The sequence below is a fragment of the Mus caroli genome, unplaced genomic scaffold, assembly GCF_978045245.1.
Source record: "Mus caroli unplaced genomic scaffold, Mus_caroli_1 scaffold_15, whole genome shotgun sequence".
NCBI classification, from domain to species: domain Eukaryota; kingdom Metazoa; phylum Chordata; class Mammalia; order Rodentia; family Muridae; genus Mus; species Mus caroli.
This window is the reverse complement of record NW_028227270.1, coordinates 97,040,947-97,061,718: the sequence shown is the minus strand read 5'-3', so window position 1 is coordinate 97,061,718 and position 20,772 is coordinate 97,040,947. Positions and strand designations below refer to the sequence as shown.

At 42.4% G+C, this 20,772-nt stretch overlaps 1 protein-coding gene across 10 annotated transcripts in view; it reads right to left on the bottom strand.

Annotated features, from left to right (window-relative positions):
* Nucleotides 1-20,772, bottom strand: part of Carmil1 (capping protein regulator and myosin 1 linker 1) — a 270,478-nt gene that overhangs the window by 75,776 nt on the left and 173,930 nt on the right. For all 10 annotated transcript variants that reach the window (XM_085831210.1, XM_085831212.1, XM_085831218.1 and 7 more), the window contains exons 14-21: nt 18,938-19,015; nt 18,731-18,807; nt 15,280-15,384; nt 13,066-13,135; nt 6,586-6,667; nt 5,965-6,064; nt 5,810-5,864; nt 1,434-1,606 (exon numbers count right to left, since the gene is read on the bottom strand). In XM_085831210.1, the coding sequence (XP_085687336.1) occupies nt 1,434-1,606; nt 5,810-5,864; nt 5,965-6,064; nt 6,586-6,667; nt 13,066-13,135; nt 15,280-15,384; nt 18,731-18,807; nt 18,938-19,015 (740 nt within the window). The remainder of the gene's footprint in view (nt 1-1,433; nt 1,607-5,809; nt 5,865-5,964; nt 6,065-6,585; nt 6,668-13,065; nt 13,136-15,279; nt 15,385-18,730; nt 18,808-18,937; nt 19,016-20,772) is intronic.

Here is a 20,772-nt window from a genome sequence, read left to right as displayed (position 1 = left end):
TTATCTTTCTTGTTTTCTTTCTTCCCCTCTCCCTCCCTCCCTCCCTTCTGTTAGGGTTGAACCCATGATGTCATGCATGATAAGCATGCACTATACCACTAAGCTATACTCTCAGCCCCTACATCATAGCTTAACACAGCTATTACCCAAATATTTTTGAAAAACTACACCTAAAAGCACAACAGCCATGTTAACTTATTGTAATACCTAAGACTGGACCAGTCAGCAGCTAGAAGACTTGGTCCCTCTGTTCTCCAGATGGCATCCCTGTATTCACATAGAAACTGAAAGCTCCTGATCAAAGATACTGCCCAGCCCTGTGTCCAACATAAACATCTTTAAAACCTAGAGTGACCTTTGCCCTATCTCATGTTCTCTCATTTTCCTGTCCTGGTGTAATCTTGAGATTACACTCTGGCCAAAGATCAGGCTACTATGAGCTAGGAGGCTGTTTACTTAGTGTATTTTAGGAAAAATACAACCTTACCTACTGAACACCTGCACTTGTGAGGTTTTACAATTCCCTGGACACACACAACCGTTCCTTCATCTGGAGGTCTTCAGCCTGACATTTACTGCCCTCCCATGCTAGCCCTGATGACCTCCATCAGCCACATTGACTTTCAAAGCCCTCGCTACTCCTCTTGGCTTGTGGCTTCAGTTTAGTCAGAAGGTTCTGATTCTGTGTCATGCTAAAGAAACGGAGCATCCAAAAAGAGCCCTAGGAGAGCAACGGGCGTTTGCTCTTCAGTCAACACACTGACAGACCAGTGGCAAATTCTTATCACTCTGAGGAACAGATAACAATGGGGCAAAGCACTGGTGGTTCTCAAGAAGAGCTGTGTGTACAAAAAGTCCAGGGTATGACGGAGAAACAGAAATGGGTCCCCTGGGGAACCAGCCTTTGAAAAGCAGTCTTCTTGTGCCCTTGTGTTTCAAGTCTTTATTACAGAGGTGTGGAGTGGAAGAAAGGCCTCAAACCTACAACAACATATGGTCCTGTACCAAATAAGAACATGAACCACTAACTGTATAGCCCAGGGATATCATGGACAGTTTCTTTGTGCAAGTACCTCTGTGATGCCTGCATAGCTATATCCCCTGAGGATGCAACTCTTAAAACATGGCCTGTCACTAAAAGACATGGATTGTCTAGGTCTGCTCCAGCAGCATGGCCTGCAAAGATCCCTGCTTCTCATTGATATTATCTCCTGGTTAGGTGTCAAGACTACATTGAGAAAGAAACCACAACAATCTGTCAGGGTTTTACATCACAGAGGACTTGTAAAGTCAAACATCAGTGGAAATACTATGTGTTTCAGGAGTCCCAACCAAGTACTCTGGTAAAAATTTCTTCCCAGCGGGTATCCTGGGAGACCCAGACTACCCTAAAAGGAGCAGCAAACCCTCAGGGTCAGGACAGTGGTGCCTACCTGAGTTTGGTGTTGATCTGGAGAGCCTTGGCCAGCATCTTCGCTCCCATGTCTCCCATGCCATTCCCACTGATGTCCACTTTGGTCAGGGAGGTGTTGCTGCCCAGGGCGTTGATGATGATGGTGACCTCAGTCTTGAGCTTTGAGTCAGCCAGGGACAAGGACTGCAGAGGCTGGGGGTGGGGGGGCCCACACAGCACTGAATGGCTTCATCAAAGCAATGACCACTTTCCCACCTCTCCACAGAGAACTGAGAATAGGACTCATTGAACTGTCTGCCTTGGGAATTGCTGTCTAAAGCCATGGGTAGGGGTGAGGTTGGAACCGGAAGGTTCTGACATTAAATAGACTTCCAGGATGAATTGATGAATATCTGTTGCTTCTATGGCAAGCCACAGGTCACAGAAGTGACCCATTTGAGGCATTATACCTTTCTACCCAATTTATTTTTCTATAAGTGAAAAATAACTCTAAAAGACAGGGCCCGAATGCAAAATGAAACATACCCAAGATGAATAATGTTCAGCCGATGAATATTTCCTAAGCATTTACTATACCCAACCACTGCTTCCTCTTTTCATGTGTGGTTTAATTAACCCTCTCAGACACCATTATGTACTGAGGCACGATTGTCATCCTTAGTCACCAGAAACAGAAGGGTTAAGCAATTCAACCAAACCCACAGTTAGAAGATGACAGGCATGTGGGGTGTGTGTGTGTGTGTGTGTGTGTGTGTGTGTGTGTACAAGTTTATAATCCTAGCTCTTGGGAAGTAGGGGCAGAAGGATAAGAAGTTCAAGGTTAGTCTCATAAAATATTCAAAGCCAGCATGGGGTGCATGGTATTCTATCTTACCAAAAAGCAATTCAGCAAAACAAAGTCATAGCATTAGACCACAGCTGAATCAGAGTCAGCTTGTGTGAGCAAGTTTTGGAGTGTGTGCTCTCAACAACAATGTAACACTACACCCAAGGAGCTTATTTTAGAACATTTTTGGTCATTATCCTTTAACTGTGTCTTAAGTTTCTATCAGAAGATATTCCTGTGATTCGAGAAACAAAAAGTCAAATCTGTATGATCATACACCGTATGTGAATCTACATCAACTAGAGACTGAAAGCCACTCAGGCTGGATACAGGTTTGGTCTGGCCTTCAGGGTACATGACCAAACACCAAATAGACTTTCCTCCAGTGCCCAACTCCTTCTAATTGCTCTACTGTCCCCCTAGTCCTGCGGGCATCTGTGTTTGCAAGACTCAGTGTAGGGGTAAATCCCCAGACATACACCAACAAGGCATGAAAGGTCTCAGTTCAGACCTGCGGAATGACATCTGTCATGTGAAGTGTTCTCCTCTGGCCTCATTCCCTTAAGCAGCACTGGCATCCCAGGCAGGTAAATGGCTAGAAGCTGAGTGGTTTCCATGACAACAAGCAAATACAACACAAGATCTACCTGTGCCTGCTCCACCAGGTTGTACTGATCATGCACCTATATGTATGAAAGAGAGAGGTCTCTATCTATGATGTACAAGGTCAGGGTGAAGAGGACGGAGTTAAAATCTAGACATCAGTCAGGCATGGCAGCTCATACCTGAAACCTGAGCACCTGGGAGGTAGAGGCAGGGGGATAAATTGTGGCCAGACTATACTGTATGAGGCCTTGTTTCAAAAAGAAGAGGAAAAAGATAAAAAATAAAATACTCAAATGTCAACAGAGAACTATCATGTGACTCAGTTAGACAGAGTGACTATATGACCATTCTTGACATTCTCGGGCCGTGCTGCTGATCAGACTTAGCCCAGGATAATCAGAAGGGAACAGCACACCAGTCAGTCAGACCCAAGCAAGAAAAAGAGACTGCTGCTGGTGGCTAAGGCGATGGCATCTCAGCCAGAAAGCTAAGTAAACAGTGTTCTTACTATTCTACATTCAGATAAATAGAAAGCAATGAAAAATGTTCAGACTCGGGTAATCTAATGTTATAAAAAACAAAACAAAACATGCAACACTACCTCGTGAAAAGCAGTAGTCATGCCTCACCATTTTTACACTCTCTTTTCCACTAGTACCAAAATGATCTACCATGGCTTCTTTGTCATATTGGGAAATGGCTAGATCTCTAAGCTACTCTTCCATCACTACATTCAAATTCTAGTACACAAATTAACACTTAAGAATAATAAGAATGGGGCGATGTGTGTGTGTGTTTGAATTGCATACATATTTATAAGGTCAGTTTTTCCTAATTTATTACATTTCCATACAGCCTTACCACATGAATGCTTAATGCTTAATCTAGACTCAGTCTCGGGTTATTAGTCATCCTGGGGGGAACCCCATCCTGTTCTGTGGATTACAACAGGGTTTTCTATGCAATCCTCCAAAACAGATTCTCTGTCGTGTTGGCTGCTCATTGCCACCATCTCATGAGTCTGGATGTAGTCCCCTTCATCGACAGGCGAAGGTGATACCGAAGCTCCCGAGAAGCTGGGTGTCCCCACTGAGCATTGTGTGCAGTTCTGGGTGACTAAGCTATTCATGGGCTGCCGGGGAACGGATTCCACAGAGGGCAAGTGTCAAAGGCAGAGAGTATATTCTGAATGTTCAACTCTACTTAAGTAAAACCGAAAACAGGCCCAAAGCAATTGGTTTTCTGTGGAATAAATATTGGAATGCATGAGGCTCAACTCCTAATCACTTTAAATTGGTCTGCATATTATAGATTCCTAAGGAAAAGAAAAATTGATGGTAATTGCCTGTTGAAAAACCCACATCATTTTCAGTGACACAAAAATAAAAAGCTATTCACCGTAGAGTTATTAGCAACATACTAATGAAACGTGTAACTTGGCAGAATTCACATTTACATAGCAAATTCGTCATCTGCAAATGTGTTTTCAGGTGCATTTTAAATATCAAAATTATCTTTAAATAAGAAACTAAAACTACAAAAACAGTTTGAAGACCCTAAGCAATGAGCAGAACTTGATATAATACGCTCTTCGTGAACTTGAAAACTTCTTAAGTTATTTACTAAGACACATATTTGGGGATGAATACTAAGTATGATTTTTGTACCATTAGGTTCCCAAATCAGGAAAACTGCATTTAATAACGCAGAGTAGTGCAAAGTCAAATTAAATGTATAAAATTAGTATTACATGCCAATTCTATCCTTGGCTTTAGTAATCTAATATAAAAGGAAAAAAACATCCTGAGATGATTAGCAGGTGAGATCCCAGCAATAAAGCACAACCCCTTAAATGATTAATTGAATTGTTTAGCCATGGTTAGAAATTACAGCCCCATGTCAGAAATCAAGAAAACAGAATTTTCACCTCTCAGGTGAAAAAAAGGCTAGCAGGTCAGAAATTCTGGAACCCCACAACCCCAATAGCTGTCTTAGGGAAGGCAGCTTACTGATGTCATAGAAGTGTCTATCATTTCCTGGCAGAAGGTCAAAAACGGAAGGGATATTTTTCAAAACGTGACATACTTTGATTCAGGTATGAAGTTACTCTACCACCCGCAGTGCAAGTCTTTGTAATGGCAACAAGAAGTTGAATTTTAGAAACTGTGTTTCGTGACTAAATATGACTTTGAGAAGAAGAGGACAGTCTTAAGGAGCATCAGTAAAATGGAACATTAAGACACAATGCTCTCTAGTGAGTGGAGTTATGACAATGCTCTCCTTTATCAGTCAAGTAGCTTCCTTTTCCCATGCACAATAGGCTGCTACTTGAAATTAAATGCCTTCACTCTGATCTAAGCCTTGCTCAGAAACAACTAGAAGGCACAAAAGTACAAGAAAATGATGAGAGTCCAAGCAGCCATTTACGATGAGAGGAAACCTCCCTACTACCTGAAATTCTATATAATTACTAGGTAAAGTCCAAGTTGAGAACACGATGTTTCTCAGTCTAATACATAGTAAAACTACCAGCTAACTGATCTGTAGATTCATGTTTTAGTTGGATAGGATACAGAGGGTTTAAGAGTTAATTTATACCTTTGAAAATCTCTTATGAGATGACACAGTGGTAAAAGTCCCGCTGCCAAGACTCATAGCCTAGAATCCCCTAGAACCATATGGTGGAAGAAGAGAACTGACCCCCTAAGAGTTGTCCTCTGATGCCCAGACATGTGCCATGGCACACACCACACACACACACACTAAATGTTTTCAAAAGTTCTTAGTTTTAATCTCTCTGATAGATTGAAGAATAGAATTTTAAGTATTCAAACTCTACTAAAGCATATTCCATTTTTAAAATACTGATAAAATCTACATATGAATTATCTGAAAGCACTTCAGCATCAGTCCAATAGAAATAATCACAAAGAGGCAAGTAAAACGTGTCACGTGATACTCACAGAGTCTTCATCTTGGATCATCTGCACTAAGTTGTCCAACACAGGCGTCAGATTTCTAAAGAGATTTTAAAGACGTGGACAGGGGGATCAAATCAAAAGCTGTCAGGAGGCTGGTTATTTTCATCATTGTCATATAAAAAATTCAAAGCTCTTACTTGGATTTCATATTATTAAAATTTTTTCCCAATGCCAGGTGCTGTATTGATCTGTTTTTACTGAGCCACACAATTAGGGTAGATAGGTCGGATTCTAAACCTGGAAAGAAGCATACAGATGGAATCAGAACACAAGTGACAAGTGACACCATACAGTGGGGTGGCTGCCTGTACTGAGCTCAGTGCCCCACAACCCTTAGCCTTTATCCTCAGCAGAGCTCTCTGTCCTCTTTCATGGCCTACTAGTTAACAGGGGTGAGCTCATTTTCTGCAGAGTTACCCAAGCCTCCTCTACAGTCAGTGGCCGTGCAAAGTCAGCAACATCCAGGAAAATATTGGTGAACGGTATGCTTACACTGCTCACTGGTATCTAAGTTTTCTATGCAAAGTTAACAGGCTCAGGTCACTCACTAAACCAGCAAAAATGATGCTAATTAAGCAAAATGTTTAAAATAATTTACTGACTACCAAGAATCTAAAAATGCTGGGCTCGAATCTTCACCACAGGAGGAAGGATATTTTATGATGTGTTTTCGAATTTGTATATTGGGCTGTGGCTAGCAGGCCAGTTCCCCTGATCTTGCTTGTTCCAGTAGCATTTGAGTTTCTTTTGTGACGTACCATTGTCGGAGATATCTAAGCTGGTGATGTTGTGGATTTCAGCGATGCAGCCTTCTAACACTTGAGCTCCTCCTGACCTCAGCTAGAGAAACAGATCAAACACAAAATGAAGCCATTTCCCTGCTGCAGGGGAGTCTGAAAAAAAAATCACTAACACAGTGTCTTAAAATCATCAACTAACAATAGCTATGAATGGAGGGAGGATGCTATCACAATGGTAAAAGAATGATACTGTTTCCCACACCACGCAATCCAGCATTAAGTCCCAAACTTCTTTAAAAAAGAAAAGAGGAAAAAGTGGAACTGGGTAAGTCAAGTTTAACTGCTCAGTGGAGAGCTGGGGATGTAGCTCAGTGTTGGGCACTTATCTGGCCTGCTCAGGGCCCCAGGATTAATCTCCAGCAGTAAAACCCAAACCAAACCAAACAACAACAAAAAAAGGCAATGTGTGTCAATATATACAAGCTTTTATTCTAATTCTGGAAATTGAGCAAATCCCTTCAGACACTAGAAGATGAATGTTTCAACGTATTGCTTCAGCTTCCAAGGTTTGACTTCATCTATCCTAGGGAACAGCGAGGCAGCCATGGAAGACAAGCTCCCCACTTCTGAGTCTTTCCCTATGAAGTCAAAGCAAATAGTAGGGTCTCACACCTTCTTAACTCTCCAATAACACTAGACTACTGTAAGGCCTCCCTGCAGGATACAAAGTGGACCTTGTGGTCCTTCCTGCTCAAGAGATGTATTATCTAACCGGAGAAGACAAGTTATCATTTACTAGGAATTCACTATATACCCAGGAACATGAAACATCTTTACAGCATTTATATTAATTGCTACTCTAGATTTATGTGATACCATTTTCTACATATTCAAATGGATACAGGAATTTAAAGACTCTTCATTTCGTATTTCATATGCCATAGGTTTGTGATGCCTTGCAGTGAAACATAGAAACTCTGCTGCGCACTCTTGTATGTTGAGCACAGATCTTTGGAGTCACAGGAATACTTCAGGAAATTCTATTATTCATACTTTTTTAGGTGATAGCAAATGGCTGTCAGGTGCCTTGGGTGAGAGTCACTCAGAGGGAGACCTCTCAGGGAACAGCCCTACAGCCTGACGCTTCTCACTCTCCCGGGCCATGTCCACAGGGATGGGTTGATTCCCAGGACTCCTGGAGACACAATAATTCAGCATGCTCAAATCCTTTATGCATAGACCATGTAGGAGCTGCATGCAAGGTACACATGTTCTCCCTTGACATTAGTTCATGTCCAGGATACTGCAACGCTCAACCATACACAATGCCATGTGAAGCGTCTCTAGGCTGTACTGTTTGGAGAGTGTTGATAAGAGGAACAGCCCGTATTTGTTCAGTATAGACACCATTTTCTCCAAATACTCTGAAGCCATAGTGGATGATCTCTCAGACGCAGATTCCAAATCTGCCGAGGAAGTGCTGTATTTTGCTAGTTATCTTCAGGTGTTCTCAAGCTTTAGCAAATGCCTATCAAGCCTGGGTTACCATGGCAACTCCATACAAAGCTTGTTTGTTTGTTTTTCCCAGCATAAAATTTTAAGGATTTTAATTTTATTTTAGGTTTTATTTTCAATTCATTCATTCGTTTGTTTGTTTGGTGTGTGTGTGTGAGTGTGTGTTCACACACACACACAGAAACACAGACACATGCTTGGGTACTCGTAGAGACCAGAAGGCCCAGAGCTAGGAAGTGGCTTAAGCACTCAGCCACTCTCACTGGCATCTCTAAAGGCTCCCAGCACGATGCTATTTCAAGAGCCACCTGTGGGCTCATACTCATCTATAAACAGTGTGTTTCCTGTCTAAGATAAGGTCAGAAATTAAATACAAATTCCTCAGAGACCTTAAAAACAATTGCAGGCCTATTGCACATAATATTAAAAAAGAAACGTTTGCATAGTTTGTCTTTGTAGACCTTTCTGGCAATTAATTCTAAATACGTTTTATAATGTGTCACTTTGAGACTGCCAATTTTTAAAGTAAACAGAAAAAGAAGAACAACAAAGTTCTTCGTCCTAAGTAGCTATCGAGATGCATGGCCCCGGTCTCGGCTGGCTTTGTTAACACTGGCCTGCCTAGTACAATGTCAAAGATAAAGGAGAAGTGCCTCGAGCCAGCACCTCAAGAAATACAACACGATATTCAGAGCAGGGAAGGGGAGAGAACCCCAAGCTCATTGGCCTTTCTGATGTGATGTGCTGACAGTGATCCCAGTGGGGAAATAAAATTGTACAAGCACATCCCTACACTCTCATTATAAAGTGCAGTAAAATATTCCTCTCAAAGAAATGGAAAATGCAAATGACCTGCCATGATCCATTCGGTTCATTTTGTGACTATTTTTAGTGATGTAGCATAGACACACAAAACTAGTATGTTTTCCAACACTTAAAAACAATGAAATAGTTGAACACGTCTAGATTGTTGATGTATGAAGTACTTACACAGTGGCCAAGCTAAGGAAAGCCCAAGGAGGAAAAAGACAAAAGAGAATTATCATCAGCAGCAGCAGGCAGAACAAGAACGAAGGCAGAGCTGAAGTCTCTACAACACACCACCTAAAGAGTCAGCTCCAAGAAGTACTTCCAACTAGGAGGCGCTTCCAAACACAATCCAAAGATTTAAATAATTTCTTTAGTTACCAAGAATATCAATTACATTTATAGGTTATTAGCTGCCCAGAATTCCCTTAAAGCCAAAGCTTTTCCAAAACAGTAAAAGCTTTCCTACTACTGTAAATGAAAATCCTTTTAAATGAATTTGCATAATTAGAGCCATGTGTGCATATGTGAATATAAAACTGGTTTTTTAAATCATGCTCATTTGCATCCCATACACTAGCGTTATTTAAAAGAAGGCAAGATTGAGCTGGGTACGGGAGTGGGTGGGGGTACATTTATCATCCCAGCCTGACTCAGGAACTTAGTGCAGGAAGGTGTGGAGTTTGTGCTTCCAGTCCAGGGTGGTCAAGAAAGCAAGACCTTAACTCAACAAACAATACAAAAATAAGCAAAATAGAGCCCATGTGGTTGTATAACTTGTAATCCCAACATTTGGGGAAAAGGGATTGCTACAAACTTGAGGCCAGTCTACTTGGTCTACATAAAGAATTCCTGGCTATCCAGAGTGTATAAGATATTATCTCAAAAAACAAAAAGAAACAAAAAGGAGAATCAGAGAGCAGTTCAGTGCTCCAGCATCACTGAAGGATTTAACTGCATTTCCTCACGAGACTGTCCTCTTGCTCAGGTGGTGGAGCACTGTACATGCCTCAGTTCTAAGTGAAAAGTCAAATCTAACATTCAAGCATGTATCTAATAGGGAAGTAAGTGTGACAGCACATGCTTACAGGAACACATGCTTTCCTTCGGATTAGAAGTTCTATGTTATCCTTGGCTATGAAGCAAATCTGAGTATAGGCTAGTCTACAAGAGACCCTGTCTCACAAAATTTAACATCTTTCAAAACTTTTTAAAATTGTATTTATCTGATCATAGTTGTGTGAAATTCTTCCATGCTTCTGACCAGCACTCTAAGATTGAAGAAAGCTCTGCTTAAGATACAGACATGGAGAAATTAATGTCTAAACACTGTGTCTACATTAAGGAAAGTTTCTTCCTGAGAGCAATGTATAAACTAGTACCCAAAACAGGAAACTGATAGTTAAACCTTGGAAACAGCAAGTGTCCCAACACGGATTATCCTGTAACTCCCAAAACCCTTTGGGGAAGTTGACTATACCATGAAGAGGAAGAAACTGAAATCCAGTTACATGTGGACATCTAGCCTTAGGAAGCAAGTGTGGAACAAAACACTGTAACTACTTAGAAAAGAATTTTGTGCTTCACCAATTTTAATGAGCAGCATTTTAACACATAGCCAGAAGCATGGTCACTGGTCCTGTAACTCCAGCTATAAAACCATGGAAGAACATAGGGCTATGTATGATACTATAAGGCTTATTTATTGGCATTGTAAATTTTCTGATAACCCATAAATGAAAGACCAAAATTAAGGTAAAATTATCATAACAAAGGTCATTCCCACTGTCAAAATTAATCATTTGATCTGGATTCCCATTATCATAAAAAGAAAACTAGAAGCTCAAAGGTCTACCTTTGAGAAACTGCTGTGATCCCCCTGCCCTCAAATGTATCCTCAATTCTCCTAATGCTCGGATTTCAGGGGTACACCACCATGCCTGGCCTATCTGACATTTTTAACTTACAAAATTATTTTATATGGTTGACCTAAAATTACCTTATAAATATTTTTAAAACACAAGAAGACATTAAGAACAAATTTTAAACCAGGTCTACCTGGTAGTCCTTGATCAAGGTCTTGCCTCAAAATAGCTGAGACAAAAATAACTAATCATAATGAATGTTCTAATGATTGCCAATGTTGGTATTAACAGAGCTCTATCAGAGAGCTGGATTGCTTCAAGTATTTTAGATTTCACCATTTCTTCATATGTATATGGGGTCAGCAGATCACTCATGCCTGTCACAGCTTGATCGAGGAGAAAGAATGCCTTATCAGGCTGAAAAAGCCACCGTTGAGTCAGAGCTAATATAGTTTGGCCTGTGTTTGGTCATAGCAATCTCACCAACTTCCTGTTCCTTAGGGAATGACCCTTAGCAGCTCCTTGACCTCCGCAAAATGTGAATAAGAGAAATGGTTTCTGTTGCTGGAGTTGGTTTCTACCTCACGTCTATCTTTCTAAGCTGAGGGCGAATGATCACATTCACAGCCCCATTACTCAAGACTGGTATTCTAGGGTCTCGGGTTTTAGCTTTTGTCGAGTTGTGCTTTTCTGAAACAATAAGATCTTAATAGTGACCTTCACACCAAAACTAAGGACAAAACCCATCACTAAAACTTTGTATGGAACAATTCCAGGTTTGTCAACTTCGCATATGTCTGCAAATCTTACTCGGCATCTAGCATCTGGTGCCTGGCATTTTGTGAAGCAATATGGGGGACCACATATTACATAAATACTGCCCTCTTAAAAGCTACAACCTAGCTAGGAAAGCAAACAAGAGCCAAATTTATAATTGTGTGAGTGCTGCATATCAAGGAAAGAGTGTGGCAGGCAGAGACACAGCCAGAGGGGATGACTTAGGGTACGTTTCCAAAAAGAACTCCTTCAGATATGGTGACAGCTTCCTAGGGGAATACTAATCCTTCTTCCATCACACACACACACACACACACACACACACACACACACACACACACACTGAGATTCAGTGACATCATTGGTGATGGCTTAGATGAGCCATCTATCAACCCAAGCTGGGTCTGGGATCACCTAGAAGGCTCACTTCGGGCATGTGTGCTGAGGCATTCCCAGTTTGGTTTAACTAAGGGAAAAAGTCGCACATGATGCAGGCAGCAGCATGCTGTAAATTGTGGGTCCTGAATTTAATTACAAGCAGAAAACAAACACCAGCAGTACTCACTGCTCTCTGCTTCCTGACTATGGCTACAATGGGACAGCTGCCTGGTCCTCTGCATCCTGAGATGATGACAGCCTTAAACAGGGAGCTGAAATCAAACCTTCCTTCTCGAAGTTCCTTTTGTCAGATATTTGTCACAGCAATGAGCAAAGTGACTAACACATCAGCCAGTCTGCCTAGGATGACACAGTCTGACAGATTTATAAGGATGTCTGGCCTTGGTTTCAACCCTCAAGGACAAAAGCCTTGAGAAAGAAGAGGTTTAGCAGGGACCACAGCACTGCAATCCTAAAGGCACAAACAGGAACAGAGACTGAATTCTGCAGGGAAGAAGACATGAAGAGGGCACGCTGGGCAAAGTGAGGCTCGGAGCAGGCAAGTGTCTGTAGCTGGGACTTGTCTCCCTAATGTCCATTTGAATTGATAGTTTCAAAATGAGCAAAGTCTAGGTATCCTTTAACACACAGGTATTTAGCCTTGATTCTTCTCTAAGGGCTCCTCTATTGGAATTGTTCAGGGCTGCTTCATAATTTCAAGGGATATTTTGATGTTCCTGTCTTAAACCAAGATATTAAAAAGAGTTATTAAGAAGATAGCCATTCTGTTTTACACCCTACAAATCCAAGTTCAGCTCTAAGCATTGGTCCCCTGAAACCAATGTGGTGCACTGCTGCTCATGATTCGAAGCTAGCTGATGGCTTTGTATTTAGGGGATACATCATAAAACACTCAGGCAACAGGCGCTAAGAATGAGGGGAATGTCATTAAAAGCACACACGAATGTTATTGGAAAGGTGTTCTGTGGTGACTTGTAGATAAAATTGCAAAACACAGAACATGTGAAACTTGCATAATGTCTTTTTTTTCTGCTTCACTTCTCCCTATGGAATCACAATATTACACTTGCCCAGGAAGAATGCAGAAACAATTTGGAGGCTGTTATCTATTCCAGTGCTGTCAGGGTGGTCTTACCTCACAGTTGCTGAGATCCAGAGAAACTCCCTTCAAGCTATGATTGCAGGCCAGGCCCAAGAGCAGTGCTCTGAGGAAAGGAAACACACATATTAGGCACAATTTCACATGCAGATGAGTAATGAGCACACAATGGCACACTCTCACACATACACAAAGCAATCACATACACACAAAAACATACACACACACACACACACACACACACACACACACACACACACACACACACAGCAAGACATGGAATAAAGCCTGAAAACTCAACCTTTTCTGAAACACAGGCCAGGAACCAGACACTCTCTCAGTTTTTGAAAATGCCAACTGTATTTTGACAACAGGGGGCACGTGACACTTCTGCATTCTTCTGTCTGACAGGAGGTGACTCTACCATAAATGCAAGCCTTGGAAACACTACTATTCCTATGCAAATAAACCCACAGCCCACCTAATTGCATACTGAAATCAAATTTCGTTCATCATAGATAAATTCCCACCTGCATCTGCTTGAAAACTGCATTAATGAACATTTGAATATTACTATGTGATTGTTATTAGTGTAGCACAGTGAGGCTGGCTTTCCCTAAGGAATAGACAGTGATGGAGTCTGGCCCTACTGTATTCCAGAAGGTGAAATGAGAGCTATACCAGTTTTTTAAGTCACCTAACAGAGTATACAGGTGAAGATAAACACCCTGGAGAGAAGAAGGTACACATCTTGTAGCTATGTCCAGATTCCTGGCAGTCCAGTCACCTGCAGGACCAGGGCACATTCATCTCTCTTCTATAAATTAAGAAGAGTAGATTCATTGCCCCGATATCAACACTCTTAAGAAAGTACATTGCTTTCACTGACATAGGCAGTGGAGTCCTATGAAGTCTGATGCCACTGAGAATACCTGGTGCCACATGTGCACAAGCAGTTCTTCAGTTCTACAGAACAGAGGCTCAGTGGGCAAAGGCACCTGCTCTCAGGTCCAATGACCTGAGTTCAACCTCGTAACTCAAGGTGATAGACAGAACCAGTTCCTGGAAGATGTATTTACTCAGACACACACACACACACACACACAAACACACACACAAACACAGAGTAGATAAATGGAAAAAAGTCAGACCTCATGATGAACTCAAAGCTGAGCAGCAGGAAGGAAAGAGACAGTGAGCAGAACACAGGGCAGACAGTGCACACACTAAACATCTCCTTGTGGGCGTTTCCTACCTGGAGTGATACCTGTCCCCAGTGCTCCTAGAGAAAGGGTCTCCACCCAGGGAAAGGATCTCTACCCCTAAAGAGTCCAAGGGCACAGGGAATGTGGGAAAAGAAGGGGTCACTTCCTGCCAGTTCCTTGAGAGTTTATCCTTCCAGCAATTCTCAGGACATGTGCACACACTGAGAGCTCCAAAGTAGCCACTGTATAGCCATTCTACGTGTGCAAAGGTAGCCACTGTATAGCCATTCTACGTGTGCAAAGGTCAACAACACTTAAAACCTGAAACACTGTGGACTTACCACCAAAACCATCCTGAGTGTGACAGTCTCCTCTATGAACAAGGAGGACTAAGCTCACAGTAGGATTGAAATACATATTAGCTGAATGAGTATGTCAACAATATGATCAAACTTTAAAAGAATCTCTATAGAATATTAACCTGACAGCTGTTTTAACAAGCTACCAGAAGACAAATCTTGATCAGTGTGTGTGTGTGTGTGTGGGTGTGTGTGTGCATTCTCGAACACACGTCACCTCACCAACCAAACATCGACTATTCTTACTCTGTAATTACCTTGTTACAAATTGATTTCTTTGCATAGAAACAACATATAGTAAATATGACGACTAGTACTAGTAGTAGAAATAGTTAAACATTGGCTAAAACATACACAAAAGAATGGTCTAGACAGAGGTTTAAAAAGACAATGGTCTCTGGGAAAACATCTCAAACTTTCTTCACTTTTGTACACTAACTGTGTCAATGCCCGGAACTCAACTTTTATGTGACGTCTTTCACAAAAGCCCCAAAGCCACAGGAAAGACTGAACGAGAAGATACAGCAAAGCAACACCCATTGTGCACTATTCACTGTCAACGGGTACGCCATCCTCCTGCCTCGGAAGCCTTTCTCACAGGCCTGTCCTGCCTCCCTTCTCTCCGGCACATTCATAATCACAAGTGTCACTTTCAAAGCTCTGGAGATGACGAATGAGTCACTCACTTCAGGGGCTCGGGAGACAGTTTCGTGCCTGAAAGATTGATTTGGATCAAAGCCAGAGAACTGCTGAAGAACTGCTTGAAAGACGGAGGGACTTCCTTTCCTTTCCTGGAAAAGAAACAAGATACAAGCATCAAAAGAGAGGGGACGCTCCATCCATCTGGGTACACAGACAGGTGAGATCCACAAACAAAAGCAGCCACAGCTCCAGAAGAACAGTAAATAAGAAACAAGTATCTAAATGATAAGAGTGTAAGACCCTTACACCCACAACACAATTTATTCCTATTTGTGGTTTCTAAACAAAATCATTATGTTTTAGCCCACTGATCTTCAAGAAACATTTAAAAAATAAGGAAGTCAGACTAGAGTGTTACTCACCAAGGTTAAGAGCTTTGCCACTTGACAGACTCTGTGGTGCTCAGTGCTCAGTGATAGTTCATTAGCTTATTTGCCTATTTGTTTTTTATAGTGCTGGAGACTGAACCTAAGACTCCATGCATGAGAGGCAGGCATTCTAACACTGAGCCACACCCCAGGCTCTGTTTTTGAGACAGTCTCGTGCAATCCAGGCTGCTCTTATATTCACTATATAGCCAAAGATAACCCCAAATTCCTTAGCTTCCTGTCTCTGTCTCCCAAGTGCTGGGATGATAGAAAGGCGCCATTTTGTTTTGATGTCTTACTATGTACCCAAGGCTAGCCTGAAACTTCTTAGCTTTCTGCTTCTGCCTTCCAATCACAGGGATGACTGATTAACACTACCACAACCAGTGGGTAGTATGACTGGATCACCAGGTAGACTCAATGAGATGGTTACCTGAAGTGGAGCTGAGGAGCAGCATGGAAGGTGAATTAAGCCTGTTTGACCAGGAACCCATTTGTCTATCACATTTACACAGTAAACCTAACCAGTTTTGGTCCAATTATTATAAAGACAAAGTGGGAAATGAAGTGGCTGGATGCTGCTTTTCTTGCTATGTCAGTCAACATGGATCAAGCCATACTCTTTTTTTTTTTTTTCAATTTATTTTTTTTAATTAGGTATTTTCTTCATTTACATTTCAAATGCTATCCCCAAAGTCCCCCAGACCCCCCTCCCACTCCCCTACCCACCCACTCCCACTTCTTGGTCCTGTCAAGCCATACTCTTGAGTCAAACCCGTACTCTAACAGTTTGCAATGAAACGGGCCTCAAGCCCCCACAGCGCAGTGTGCATGCTTAGCTTGTTCCATTCTCTGAGAATCCACAATGGCTCAGCAGCATGGAGCACTGAGCTGATGCCCATGATGCCAAGTCATACAGAAGGCAGCAGGCATCTCAGGGGTCTGTCACATAATATGCAACAGCATTTTACATGCTCAGAGGTCTTTAAAAAACCACTGATACTTGAGAGCTTTAAAAGCAATGTCTTAAAACATGACAGTCTCCAGCGAAGGAACAAAGGAAAATGAGAATTTTTACCTAAGAAGAGAGAAAGTCAGATAAGCAGAGCTCTGGTAACAAGATATTAGATATCTCAGAGAGCTATTTCCAGATGTATATATCATATATTTTGGTAAGCAAATGTGACTTATATTGTTGTTTGGATATACTTCTATTCCTTATCCTCTACTGTGTGTTGTTTTTAGCATTCCCTATATTCTCTGTCCCTTTATAAGGGACAGTGACCACTTACCACCCTAGTGACAGGTGGCTTGGTCCTATGAGACTCTGTGACCAATGGCATGTGAAAGAACCTGATGTGACTCTCAGAAAGCAGCTTTCTGAGCCAGGACACAGCCAGGATCATCCTGCCCTCTGTTATATCTTCTGGATATAGGATGCTTCCTCCCAGACTGAAGGTGACATAGCCAGCCCATATGGGACATGCAGATAACCCAGCCTCCCTGATGGGCACAAATATGAAACTAGTTGTGAACAAAGTCTGACTCACCTGGCTAACAATCAACACCTCAATACAAGCTCGCTAACTTTAACACAGTTACCAAGGGCTTTTCCAGTCTATCCAAGCTAGGTTCTGGATAGTAACAGCTTAATCATAATCTTTCGCCCTGACAACAAGGCACTGTGTTAGCACTGCTCCGCTATATGCAAAGAACAGGGACGCTGAAGACCATAGCAGAATTCACAGTGGCTGAACTCAAAAGAGCTGATTACACAAAACCCTTTATAAGACGAGCTGTCGTTCTGTAATTCAGTTCCTCAGTTAATTACAGCTCGGTCAAAGTGAGACTTCGTGACCTGCCTCTAAACAAGACAGGACCCTTTCTCACCCTGCTGTCTGCCAGACTTGACATTCTCTTAACTACACTCTATTGAGGGACCTGAAGCATGTTTTTGATATGTAAAGGCTCATCTCTCCCCCTCTCTATCTTGTTTTGCTTGCTTGTTTGAGACACAGTCCTATGTAGTCAAGGCTGTTCTCAAATGCACTATGTGAGTTGAGGATCACCTTGAACTCCCAGCTCTCTTGCCTCTGCTAACTGAGATTATACACATGTGCTTCCAAATGGGAGACTCTTGAAGTAATGGACCCAAAGTATTTAGAAACATATTGGCATATTTTCAAGGCACTGAGTAGAATAAAGCATGCCACCAAACTGAATTTTCTAAATAAGTCAAGTTATTCCCTTGAATATATAAGATTTTTAAAAGACTGGCTAGGAAATATGGAGTAGGCACTGCTCTTAGGCAGTACCCCAGACCATTAAAGAGTATAACGGACACAATGCAATTGATGCCATGAGCTCATGATCTTACACGAGGATTGAACTGGACTAACGCACAGGATGGCCATGAACGCTGCACCTGAGGGGAGTCAAGTGCCTCTCATCACTCTCTCCCTACAACTAGGCCAATGTTTATGAATCCTCACTGCTTCTGATGCACTGTCAGCAAGCGTAACTCTAGAGGGAGAACTAAGTTGCTGTACTTAGCCCTCACCTCCTACAAATCACAGACACGAGCTCCAGGGTGACCATTCTTCTTTGTACTTGAGGCTGTTCATATGAACTTCTAGCCTCACCACTGAGAAGAAGCTGTAGACAGAGTACCTGTCCACGCATGTGAAACCACACACTATCACAGAGCTCAGATAAGCAGGCTAGTTAGAGACAAGCCCCTTAAAGCTTGCATTGCAACACAAACCTTATAAGCTTTCAAGCCCCCAAACTTACAGCTATGATTTAAGATTCATTTAAGATTTATCTTTCGTGTGTAACATAGACTTTTCAAGTCAGCTACAGAGGTCTACAAACCTGTAATCCCAGTTCTAGGGAGGCGGAGGCAGGAAGATTGGCATGAGTTTGAAGCCCGGCTGTAGTATGAGGTCCTGTCTCAAAGAACAACAACAACAACAACTCCTCTGTTCATTAATCACTCTGTGTTGCTCACAACTCTTCTCAGAAGAAGAGACTCTAAGGCCGCAATGGTAGCAGGGGACAGCCATACCTGTGAGAGAAGACAGATCTGGAAAGATTGAGCACGGCGAGACACTGAAGGCAACCCCGGAGGAGAGCGCTACACACCTGAGGAAGAAATGGGACATTAGCGCTTTTGCACAGTCCTAGGTCCATGAAAATATTTCCCTAAAGAGACAGGCCTCCACCCCATCAAGAGAGGCCTTCCGAGAGGTAGAGTGGTAGGAAGAGGCCTTACCATCTCCAGAGAACATTCTGTATTAGATAGATCCAGATGAACAATGGTGTTGGGCTGGGCCAAAAAATTGTACATGTGCTGCAAAGGAACAAAAAGTAAGTGAAGGTTAGGCTCTAGAGAGACAAGGCAGGGCTTCAAAACCCAGTCACTCGCATGCCCCGGACCTTCTCGGCTGTTTCTCAGAAAGGTTTGCCGATGTTTCTGTTATTCTCTCTCCTTCTCTAGGAGCAAAAACCCAAAGGCTGCTTAAAATAAAGTTACACAGGCAAACAAATACAGCCAAGAGGAGACTCACTGCAATACACCCCACCCCCCTTTACACACGGCTTTGATTTCTTGACCAGTTCGATTTTTATTCTGTAACTTGAGCATTGTTAGTTAACTTTAACTCTTGAGTCTAAAATACCCTGTGAATTGCAGTCACCCTATCAAGACCTAAGTCACTGCTGAGAAAAGTGCTATTTGAATTTGAGCCACAGATGGTCTCAGGCTGTGTTCTCTTCTCCCCAACATAATAATGTTTTCTTTATCTTTAGAGACTTCTAAAATCTAACAGGATTGTCCCGAGCAAAGTATTAGGAAAACAAAGCCAAAAGAACTCAAAATTCAAGTGCTGTGTAAGTATATTGGTCTGGGGTCACAACGATGCCTAAAAATTCCTAACCCCCACAACCCTGCATGGAAACAATGAAATCAATCCCTCTGACGTCCTTTAATTTCCCCAGTGTGAACAGGAGCCCGAGCTCTCCAATGGCACAGTCCAAGTTCCCTGCCCCAGATGGCTACCTTCACTGGGTGCCACCAGTTACTTAAAAGCACACGCACGCCTATGCTGACAGAGCCTCATTCCTCAGTCAACACTCATGAAATGCTACACTGTGACTCTATGGTACTTCAGAAAATTCCTCGCCAGCAAGGAATTCGAAAGAACATAAAACTAGCCCGCAGGTACTTTGGAGTAACCAGGGGCCCAGGACTGATTTCTGGTGTAGCAGAAACAAGCTGCCATCATTTACACGGAGTCCCTCAGGCTCTTGGGTCCATGACCTTCCTTAAGGCATTTTATTTTGCTGTGGTTTTGCTTCCTTCTACCAGCAGGGGGAACTCTTCCTGAAGTAGTGAGGATGCTCTTAGCTGTGGCTTTCCCAGAAAGCACAAGGCCAGGTGAGTGTGTGCACCTGCTGAGGACTTTCGAGCCTTGGTGTGTGTGTCCTTGGCTAGGAGCCCACATTCACTCAGCCCCCACTGCACTCCACTGTACCCAGAGGCGACCGGAACAAGCTGTACCTTCTGACCAGGAAGTGTGGAGACTGTTATTGCAGTCTTATTACTTAATTTCTGCCTCTTTTTTATTTGCCTTTGCTTTTGTTTCATTTATTTTATTTTAAAATATTTACTTATTTATTTTATGAGTATGCAGATGCGCATATGTATGTGCACCATATCCATACACACAGGAACCCACAGAGATCAGAAGAGGGCATCAGAGACCCTGGAACTAGTGTTATAGGTTCTCGTGAGCTGCCGCGTGGGTGCAAACCTAGATCCTCTGCTAGACTAGTAAGCACAAATAACCCTTGAGCCATCCCTCCGGCCCCTATTTTATGTTGTGAGACTGGGTCTTATTCTGTAACTCAGGTTTGCCTGGATCTCACTTTGTAGCCCAGGCTGACCTCGAGCTCATGGCTATCCTCCTGTCTCAGCCTCCTGAGTACTAGGAATGTACCATATCCCACCTCATGCAAGCTGTGGTCTTTCCTGTGGAGCTTCTTGCTCTATCTTGGGAGGAAGTAGGCTTAAGGATTATCAGTGACATGAACACTAGAGATGAAAAA